Raw genomic sequence first — 11,068 nt, 5'->3', positions numbered from 1 at the left:
TAGCCCAAGTAACATTTGTTGCACCTCCAGGGTCCCACAGCTAGGCGGCGAACAGGCTTTCTAGGGAAAATTGTCTGGTTATCACAAAATAATCTGTGCGAATGCAGTCATTAAACACACACACATTTTATATATATATATATATATATATATATATATATATATATATATATATATATATATATATATATATATATATATGTGCAGAGCTTTATTCTCACTCAAGTCACAGCTTCAGCAGCAAGAGCAAGCAAGCCATATAAAAATAGCTGCCTCCAGTCCCCGACCCTGAAAGTCTGTTAGATTAGGGTCTATTCTTTCCCATAGAGGTGAACAGCCGATTGCATGATATTTACAACACGTGCTTCCGCATGCTTTCCTAAAGCTGACTGTTTAGTTTGGATGTGTGGCAGGATGGAGGTCATTGGGATAAAGATCATGAGCTCTGGACTTAGCTCTCTGTGTCTCTCTTTGTCTCTCTCTGTCTCAATCTCTAGCTCTTCTCACTCTCACTGCAAGTGATGCACTGACTAAGGACCAGCAATTTGGGCCTTCTAGTGTAGCTATACTGCATGTTGTGGGTCTCTTCTTTTGGCTTTCGTGTGCGCATAGACAGAAGTAATAATAAATACTCTTTATTGCATATACAGTATCTCTCTCTCTCTCTCTCTCTCTCTCTCGCTGTCTCACTCTCTTTACCCCTTCTCTGTGTGTGTGTGTGTGTGTGTGTGTGTGTACAGTGCGTGCGTGAGTGCGTGCGCGCGCGCGTCCTGACTCGTTCATTGGTGCGCTCTTTGGACGTGTCATAACTTTTGGTGGATTACCCCAGTTTTTGTTCAGCCTCTGGCACACACCGGTCTCCACAGTCACTTCACCTCTGAGCGACAGCATCACTTTTTCTTTTTCTTCTCCTTCAAAGCCCCACATTCTTGTGAATGCCAAAGGACCGATTCCAAAATGTGTTCATCTTCGGCCCCGGTCTCTTTTTTCTATCCTGCTGTGTGGGCATACCTGTGTGCTGATGGGTGGCGCGGCATTGTTTTCACCTGGCTCGTTTTGCTCAGCGCACTCGTGCCCGAGGGCCTAGGCGCGGTGACCGGCTGCACGACGTGTGGTGTTCACCAAATGGACAAGGGCTCCGAGGCGCAGTTCCTCATCGAACTGGCCAAAAAGCAGATCCTGAGCAAACTGCACCTGCGCGAGAGACCCAACATTACGCAGACGCTGCCGCGCGCCGCGCTCGCCACTGCCCTGCGCAAACTGAATGCGGGACGCGTCCGGGGGGACGGGACAGTGGAGCTGGAGAACAACCTGGCGAGCGCACAGCAAACAGACCAGTCGTACGAGATTGTCAGTTTCGCTAACATAGGTAAGGAGTTCAATTTGGAATGAAAAACGACTCAAGAAACCAGCATAATATTAGTAGTTAGTAAATACTAAAATCAATACTGTTTAGTGTGTCAGTATGTCAGTAGTGTTTCACGCAAAGCAACTGTACACTTTTGGTTTATTAAAGTTTTTTTTTTAAGGAATTTTTTTTTACAAAAAATATTTTGAACATATCCTAATAATGACCACAATGATTTATGTCGTTGACATACTATCATTTTGTCATTCCAGTTACGCAGGAGCCACGTTTGTTTCCACCTGTATACTCTAATTGGTCTTGACTTTCAATAGACTCAGTTGTGGCTCCTGCTTGCTTGAAAAGAAAAAACCCGCTCCAGTCTTTACTGGATAAGATTGGAAACCCTTGTTATCCGATCTTTTGAATACAGTTTTGCACCAACTACGGGTTCTTCAAGGATTCTTAGGAGTTCTGAACTTCTTATTGCTAGTCATTATGACCAGGAAGCATTCAGCTGCTGGGTTTTACACAGAGGCTTTAAGATTAGATTTGTTTTAAGAGTGTACAAGAATGGAATCTAAACACCTGCTATTTTGGTGTCAGCTTTAACAGTTATTAGCTGTGACTCACAATGCCATGAATGTGGCACTTCATTTACAACTTACTTCACAAATTCTTAATTGAGGTCTTTCTAACAACTTAAGGTGTAGATTTATTAAGGCAGGTTATATCTGTAAAAAACAGCAGTCAAAACTTCCTAAAGAACAAATCTTGCAGTGTTGAAATACCCGCAATTCATTTAATCTAATCTAATAGTTTGTAAATATTCTTGCTGTTGATTTCCTTATGTATTTGTGTCAAAAATAGTATACAGACAAAATAATTGTATTAAAACTTTATGTTTCTCAATCCCCTCAAACCTTTAATCCTTTGTCTCTTCTTCACTTCTATTACGATCCATTAGTTTCATGTCTTCCTGCTCCTGCATCTATTTGTCTTTTTTTTTTTTTTTTTATAAAGGAAGTTTTTCTTTCTTTCCAGATGATGCCATTGGGACCAGCTCTATCTTGTCCTTCCAATTTCTGCAGGAGCAAGGTCAAAGCATCCAGGTGCTGCAATCCTCCCTGTGGGTATATGTTCGCCCAGCCAACAGTCCCCTTCCAGCAGGCAGAGTCTCTGCTCAGGTGTACTTGTCAGACACGAGCAGTGGCAACCGAACCCTCCTGCTCCAGCGCAACATTGAGATATCACGGGGTGGGTGGCAGACCTTTCCCATCACCCGCACCATGCAGGCCTTCTTGGATGGTGGGCAGGAGCATTTGCAGCTGGAAGTGCTTTGCGAGGTGGAAGGCCAAGACCTGTGCAGCCAGAGTAGTGCTGATGTATCCCAAAGGTCCTACCTGGTGGCACAGGTGCAGCTTCGTGATGATGACCCCAAGCATACATTGAGCAAGCGCTCTCTGAGCTGTGGTGATGACGTCAGTGTCTGTTGCAAGAAAGACTTCTACATCAAGTTCCAGGACATCCAGTGGCAGGACTGGATCATTGCTCCTGAGGGCTACCACATGAACTACTGTATGGGCCAGTGCCCACAGCACCTGGCCGGCTCACCAGGCATTGCTTCTTCCTTCCATGCCACAGTGTTCAGCCAGCTGAAAGCCAATGGCATTCACACAGCTGTCTCGTCCTGCTGTGTTCCCATCCAGAGACGTCCACTCTCCATGGTCTATTTTAACTCACAGCACAGCATTGTAAAGATTGATGTACCTGATATGATCGTGGAGTCCTGTGGGTGCACATAAACCCATAAGGAGTGTTAGAGTCAAGTTCATGTTGCAGAAAGACACTTTTACCATAAAGGTTCTGAGATTGTAAACACACATTCAAATACCCATGGAAACATATGTGCAGTAATAATATAAAGCAACCCAACAGAACAGAGTTTTTTTTATAAATCATTCTGTTCTTTTTCCATTCAAATCACCTATATATACTGAACTGACACCTCTAAAGCAATTATAGAGAGGCTTTAAGTCCTTTCACTGTACTGTTTGATTAGTTTTCATCTGAGGCCACTGGCCTGACCTCTGCCTGGTTACCCAATGAGATGGGTAAACATTTAATTATTGCCACATGCTAAAATGAAGGTCTAAGAAGACATGGTGGTAAATGGAATAGTGATGTCTGCTGGCTATTGGATTGTAAGGCTTAGATATTATGTCTGAATCTGCATTCCAGACGAAACATCTGTTTTACCAAAGTTCTCAAATCTTTTTTATGTACTGTTTTTGTTACGTTTAGCATTTGCAAATGGTGTATGTGTGTGTATGTGTGTTTGTGCTGTCTGTGCATGTATGATATAGATGTCTTTTTACTTTTTATTAACTTAAGACTTGTTCTTTAGACATGTTACTGTTGTTTAGATATTGTTAAGCTTTTTAGACTTTTCACAAACCATGGAAGTCAAAGAGAACATTTCCCTATGGTTCAAAACAAGTTTTCTTATGATTGATTGTTAAAGCACTTCCTGTCCTAAAATATATTAGCTTGGGAATGTTTCAGGGTTATGGCATCATCATTTGCTTCATATTCCATGTTTACACATCTCTTGATTTCACCATCATGGCCACAGAAAAAGAACAAAGTCTTTTTAATGGCAGGCTTATGTAACTTCTGCCTTTATAACGTCTATGTTTGAATTAAACACTTGTAGGATTTCCAGGAAAGCTTTTTTTCATGTTTGAGGCTGCACTTTATCTGTCAAAATGTAATAATATAATGCTTAGTTTTAGATGCTTTATTTTGTTTGTTTGCTTGTTTTTTAAAGATTCACATGCATACTGTTTTTTTTTTTTTTTAGTATTACACAGTAGTAAATACACAGTAACTTATGTCTAAATGCCAATACTACGAGTTCTCAGAAAAGTCATTTTTAATATAATTTATATAATTTTGTAACAATGTACTATTTTCCTAAAGTATTCTATTTTGATAATCTTGTACTCTACAGTGTAATTTTATAGATTTTTTTCTATTTCAAAGAAATAAATATTTAACCTATTAAATGAAATGGTTTATTAGCGGTTTTTCTTTTATATTCAATCTTGAATCTGATAGCCCATATCTTCACCCCATATTTGTCATATGACCCCATATTTTTGTCATTTGAAAAAAAAAGAGCCTAGCCCAGAGGTTGAGCCAGATGCATCAGTTTGGGTTACAAAAACTAATGAACACATCAATATTTTAAATGTTAAAACAGATTCATAAAATATTAATTTGTTTAGTTCATATCTGTATATGCTCTGTCACTGATTTTGAACCCTTTAAAATCAATAATGTCTGAAAGGCAAAGAGTGTGTTTGCTTGGGCAAACACCTGAATTAGTTTTTCTATGAACCATCTATATTTGTCAAGTAAACATTCATCTTTTTTTTCAAGGCCTAAACCTACTATGAAATTTATTAAAAACTTTAAGAACTTATTGTATTTTTATATTCACAGTCTACTGAACACTACAATTTTTTACTATTTAATTATTTAATGATAAGCTGTGCAAAAATGTGACATCCAAAACATTTATAATGAACCTATTATCAGAATTTGCTACAAAAACTGAACAAATTGCATAGTTCTGTAATCAGAATTAGATATCTATTAATTGGGATGTAATAATTGTTGCATATTGTAATGTGCAGTAAGTGGATAAAGAAGGACACAATTGCATAAAATTAATGTAGTGTTTATTAATGACTGTTAATAAAGAGACAAAAGTAATACATATTACTTACCAAATTCATACAAAATTAGGAAACAATTCACCAACCTAAGAGACAACAGGTAATATAAAAAGAACACCTGGACACAATCAAGAAACACACCAATGACAGTCATGAAAAGGGCCAGAGAAAGACTAGAGTCTGATTCAAATGCACATGGCTATGATGAAGTACATGAATTCAGAAGAATAGAGAGTATCTATGTAAAAGGAGGAATTTGTAACAGAACCCACTTATGAAGTGTGGCTCCTAAAGCATAAGTGCATTCAGGATAGGTCCTATCAGAACTATCCAATGACTATCTTCAACAAGGTCTAGAAGCAGAATGTCTCAGGCCTTCCTCCTGGCTGCAAAGGCATCAGCACAGGTCTCAAACAAAGATGGTGTAGCTGTGTTGCCACCCTTTGGTTTAACTAGAAAAGCCATATTTCCAGCCTCAGGCAGGACAGTCTGTGTTGTCCTGATGCTGAGATCACTTGGGCTTAGCTGGCTGTCCACAAGGGCTTTGTAGCAGGTGCCCCCCTAAAATAATTCTGGAGAGGGTACTCTCTGGTAATGAAGAACAGTTTTTTTGGAAGGCTGGAGACCTCTGACATATTTCTTTTACTTGGGTGTTTCATAACAACCAGGTTTTTTGCGCCACTCTTATACCAGTAGGTTGTCTAGCACGACACACATAAGCAGGTGACAGCCAAAACCAGTAAACAGAATATATAATCTAGAAAACATTGCTTACTGGAAACCATGACACATTCAGGAAGAAACCAGTGTCGGGACAGAGGAAGAAATAGGACTACTCATGCACAGGATATTAGGTAAGCCAAAAAAGCTAATATACTGGCTAATATATTTATTAATTTATTAATTAATAACTAGTAGTAACATGGCGTGACTGTGGCTGCTTTGCCTTAGCAATTGTAAGCTGTTTTGCCTAAAAACATCTGCAAAATGAATAAATAAAGTGTTTGTGTAAATTTAAATAAATGAAAGCAACTAATTACTAATTTAAAAGGGAGAGCAGCCTCTGTCCTGCCTCCAGAAAATTCCAATACACAGTGTTAACAGTGCAGCTGTTGAAATGTATCAAATGAAAAGTGCTGTATGCAAATGGGGACAGTTTTAAAAAAAAAAAAAGACATTGATTGAAAATTCATGGGGCCAAAGGCTTTCAGCAATGTTTAAAGAAGCAAGTGGTGAGAAGCCCCTAGTGAGATGGAGGACCAGCCCCACAGTGTCAAGACCTTTCATGTTCTTGCTTTAGGCAATTCATGTGAACATTGCTAAGTGAGTAAATTGGTCTGCAAAGTCTGCAAACAGGAACCTCTGGCAGCAGTTTAACAATGATGCAGACATAAGCAACAGTCACTGGAGTTATAGACCATGTCTGCAATATCTATCAGCTTTGCAGCAAAGGGGTTGGTACAGAGGAAATTATGATACCATACTCTGAATTCTGATAGCTGAACAGATCAATCAGCAAATGCCTTTAATAGTGCCTTTAAGGTCTTAAAGTAGTGCCCACGTTCTGTCCTGAGACAAGGCAGCTCACTATTTAAAATACATAGATGGTAAAATCCCTAAGAAATAAACACAGTCCACTGGACTGGATAAATATGTAGTGTCAGAGTGCAGTAGTAAGTGATGGTCTATCTGTAAAAACTACATCAGTGCCTGGTATCAGGTGTGTTTAAGTCCTCAAGAAGCTCATACGAATAGCAAGGATGAGCTTTAAAAGTCTTTGACAAGATCAATAACAACTACTTTAGTGAGGCTCTTTTGTTGCAAATCACCGAAATGCCAGATAAAGTCAAACAAAGTGTTCATTTGCAACTCAAGAACCTCAATGCTGGCAACACACTATGGCTCTGGAGTCCTAGATAGCAGAAGTGGGCAAGTCAGGTTTACTAAATTCAAAGCTTGTACTGTATATACCTCTGGTTGCTGCTGGCATACAAATATCTGTTACAATGTTGAACAAATGAATAGCTCAGGGTATTCAGTCACCACAAAGTCTGACAGGTTGTCACTGAGGTGAAAATATGAAGAACATCTCCAGGTTACGTATGCATCAACAATGCTTTCGGAATTCTCTGTATCATATGTGTAACCAGGGTTACATATGTAGCCTGGAGAGGTATCCTTTCAGGAACTCGAGCTGCATCAACAACAGGACTTTTGGGAACAAGAGTCTAATACCGCCAGACTGACCAGTCCCTGCCTTGTGTGTTAGCTTTAGTGTCTGCCACACTCTGGGTGTAGTGCACTCTGACCCCAAAGGGAGCGGGGCGACCAGAAGACCTGTAGGAGGATGCACCTGCTGATCCACCTGCTAAGCGTCTACTTGTTTTCAGGGAGGCCTCTCCTAGGAGGGCCCAACTTCCTCCACGGACTCGTCCTGTGGACGTAAATGTCCAGTACTCGCACCGGCAGCCGGTTCAGCTTTTCCCAGAATGTAACTGGTTCTAGGGTATAGGAAGGAACTGGTTATGCCTGGAGTGAACTTCCAAAAAGAGAGGGTCACAGAAAGGGCCTGAAGGTCCCCTACTCTCTTGACACAGGAAATGGCCAGGAGGAATACAGTCTTAAATGTGAGGAACCTTCAGAATGCCTCAGCCAATAGCTCGAAGAGGGGCTCAGATAGAGCCTCCAACACGACGGTCAAGTCCCACAAAGGCATTTTAGGTCTGTCCAGAGGCCTCAGCCTCCGGGTGCCGCAGAGAAAATGTGTCAAGCTCTTATACGCCAAAATGACGGACAAGAAGGCTTTGAGGGTGAACGGAGCCAACCCTTTGGCGAGCTGTTCCTGAAAGAATTCCAGCACTGAACCAGGCAGTTAAATAGATCCAATTGGTGCTGATCGCACCATACACTGAACAGGCACCATCTAGGTTCTATACGACGTCCTTGTGGAGGAAGCTCTGGATTGTAGAATCCAGAGCTTCCCAGGCTGCCAGGTAGTCTCTTAAGGGTATCAGTCGCTCGAAACTGACCTAGGCCTAGAGCCATGGCTACGCCCTGGTGCAGCTTTAGGAGCCTCAAAGGAGTTCGCAAGTTCTCCAGGTCTGCTACGATACTGGGCGGAAATCAAGGAGGATGTGCACTGGAGCTGGCCATGCCCTGAAGTACTGTTTGTGGCTGGGTTGACGGACCAGGTCCCTGGAGGTGCCGGGGCTTGGCGGGCACCGTGTAATGAGATGCACCATGCCCTTTCCTGGCAAAATCCCCAGAATGTCCCGTGTCACGACTTTTTGGCCGAAGCCCTCTTATTAAAAATGACAGTCCTCGGATCTGTCATTTCACAAGGTTTTGGTCCAGAGCATCGCACAGGATCACTAGTGGGGGGATTGCAAGTCTCAATGCTCTGTTTCTGAACCTTCCAATGACGGGAGGGGCTGGGTTGTTCCTAGGGCTTCACCCACCGAGCAGACCCATGAGAGCAACAAGGGAGGAACCACCAAAACACCGCCACCTGTTTCTTGGCATCCTGGAACATAATAACTACCGTGTTTACGGAGTCGATGACCAGTCGGCACTAGAGGGGCATCCAGCAGCACAGCCCTATCCTTATCGGAAAGATCTATTAAGGTAAGCCATAGGTACCCCTCATTGGAGGCTAGGGCAGCCATAGACCAGCCAATGGCCATAGTGGTCTCTTAAGTTGCCCACAGAGCTATGTCCGGCATACGGCGGAGCTCCTGGACCTCCTGGCCTCCCAAGATGCCTCCCACATTTAACTCCCACAGCAGTTCAGCCTGATATACCTGTAACATTGCACTTCAACGACTCATACCCTCGCTTTTTCAGTCCCATAATGTTGGAATACAACAAGGATTTAGGAATTTAAAGGCGGGCCAAATACAGCTTCGCCCAGGACCTGGACACCTTAGTGTGCAGGTGAGGAAAGAATGGCAGACCCCAATGCGGAGGTTGTGACATAGGCTGCAGAAAGTGCTCGTCGAGTTTACTGGATGGGCGGGCTTTCTGCTTATCAGCTAACCAAACCAGATTTAGCTTGTCTCGATTTCACAACCTCCATGAGCTCGTCTACTTCCGGCGCACTGAGCACAGACCCACCTTCATTCCCCCTGCCAGGAGGCCGAGCTGAATGCTCTCATCACAAGGGGAAGAAACTGCCGACAGGCGTGCTTCCAAAGCTTGCGAACAAGCTCTGGACCGAGCAGGTGAGGCAGAAGAAAGGGACAAGCCCATCTCAAAACCCTGTGCGAGGTCCATCTGCGAATCCCAGAAACTAGCGTGCCACTCCGCCTCAGCGAGAGTGGGGCCAGAACCATGAGGAGCAGGGGCACCCTCCTCAAAGAGTGCCCACCATGACTGGAGCGTTCGCAGAGACATATGAGTGCAATGAGCACAGTCGGCTCTTTGAGAACTGACTTAGAGTGCTTCGCTCCCACACAAGTCACACACAGCTGAAAAGTGTGCTTAGCCTTTTTGGTTGCTTTCATATATTTGACAAACAATATGGACAGACAATATACACATACACATAGAGTGCTTCATGAACAAACAGAAGCTAGTGCCAGTTTCACTCTGAATCACGTGTGTATTCTGAGTGCCCACCATGACTGGAGCGTTCGCAGAGACATATGAGTGCAATGAGCACAGTCGGCTCTTTGAGAACTGACTTAGAGTGCTTCGCTCCCACACAAGTCACACACAGCTGAAAAGTGTGCTTAGCCTTTTGGTTGCTTTCATATTTGACAAACAATATGGACAGACAATATACACATACACATAGAGTGCTTCATAAACAAACAGAAGCTAGTGCCAGCTTCACTCTGAATCACGTGTGTATTCTGTCCAATGGAAAGCGCGGCGTCACCGGCAGGGTGACGTCACGACCAGGAAGCTATAAAATGCAGCTTCCTGGTCGTGACGTCACCCTGCGGTTATGCCGCGCTTTCCATTGGACAGATTACACACGTGATTTAGAGTGTGGACCATGCAGAATCGTTCCCAAAGCGTTGTTGGCGCAGCTCGAGTTCCTGAAAGGGAAATGAAGTTTACCGAAGGTAGTAGAGCAGCCTGATTTCCAATTGCAAACCTGGTGAAACCAGTGGGCACTGTAGGAGCCTGGCAGTTCAGCAAGTAAATCTACAGCTAAGCCCAAAGGGAGGTGCAGATTGGCCCAAAAGTGAGGGCATGGGCTGAAAAGCTTTAAGACAGCAAGTTGGAATGTATAAAAAAAGCATTCCTATGTCAGCTTTGTTTGCTGGTACTTCTTTGCTGCAGTTTTCTTAGCAGTCTATGCTTAGTATGTATTTGCAAACCATAAAGGTTTTTTTACTCTGTCTTGTATTGGTTTTAATTGAGTTTCACCTGCTGCCTTTGCCAGCTACTTTATCAATTTTGCTTTACCCCACTCTGCAAAGTTCCAGCCATTTCTCTCTAAAGCTTTGGGCTGCTTAAATTAAATAAATCTCCCACAAACGTTGCGAGCATTTTAATTTCCCAAAGCAAAACAGCATATCATGCAGTGGATTTTTTGAAAGCTTCCTAATATCAACATTTTAGGAATTAAAATAGTAACATTTCCTTTGACTATTGCCCTTCTAGATTTTCCCATTGTTTTCCAAATGATAAAAGCCTTCTTACATTATCTGTTCTGCAGTATTAGATAAAACACCTTTGGTCACATAAATCAATTTTTTTTAATTAAATGCAATCATCCAAAACTGCTATTAGGGCAGCTATTATACATTTCAGTGTTTAGTGCTTTAAACGCTATAGACTTGGTTGTTTCTGTCAGTCGAAAGTTTGACAAAGGTCTATCTTTAAATGACACCAATCCACTGAAGGCAATTGTTTAGGGAAGGAAAGGTTTTTTTGTGCAACTGTGCATGTATCTGTGTGAGGTAGTTCACCTGCAGTATCTGAAAATATATTCAACCCGGAGGAGATTGTTGATATGTGGTTACTATAA

The 11,068-nt window shown here is 42.3% G+C and overlaps 1 protein-coding gene across 1 annotated transcript; it reads left to right on the top strand.

Annotated features, from left to right (window-relative positions):
* The first annotated feature begins 213 nt into the window (after window positions 1-213).
* On the top strand, window positions 214-5,104 carry LOC124393140 (inhibin beta B chain). The gene is made up of 2 exons (XM_046860576.1): window positions 214-1,369; window positions 2,390-5,104. The coding sequence occupies exons 1-2, from the start codon at window positions 958-960 to the stop codon at window positions 3,148-3,150; spliced, it is 1,173 nt and encodes a 390-aa protein (XP_046716532.1). The 5' UTR covers window positions 214-957; the 3' UTR covers window positions 3,151-5,104.
* Window positions 5,105-11,068: the final 5,964 nt, after the last annotated feature.

The sequence above is a fragment of the Silurus meridionalis genome, chromosome 1 (assembly GCF_014805685.1).
Source record: "Silurus meridionalis isolate SWU-2019-XX chromosome 1, ASM1480568v1, whole genome shotgun sequence".
In the NCBI taxonomy this organism is placed as follows: domain Eukaryota; kingdom Metazoa; phylum Chordata; class Actinopteri; order Siluriformes; family Siluridae; genus Silurus; species Silurus meridionalis.
This window is presented reverse-complemented; position numbering and strand designations above follow the sequence as displayed.

Bases quoted from the DNA above. Each gene is read 5' to 3' on its own strand.
- LOC124393140 (XM_046860576.1), top strand. From the start codon at position 958: ATGTGTTCATCTTCGGCCCCGGTCTCTTTTTTCTATCCTGCTGTGTGG. The intron at 1,370-2,389 runs GTAAGGAGTTCA...CTTTCTTTCCAG, and splicing joins TGTCAGTTTCGCTAACATAG to ATGATGCCATTGGGACCAGC.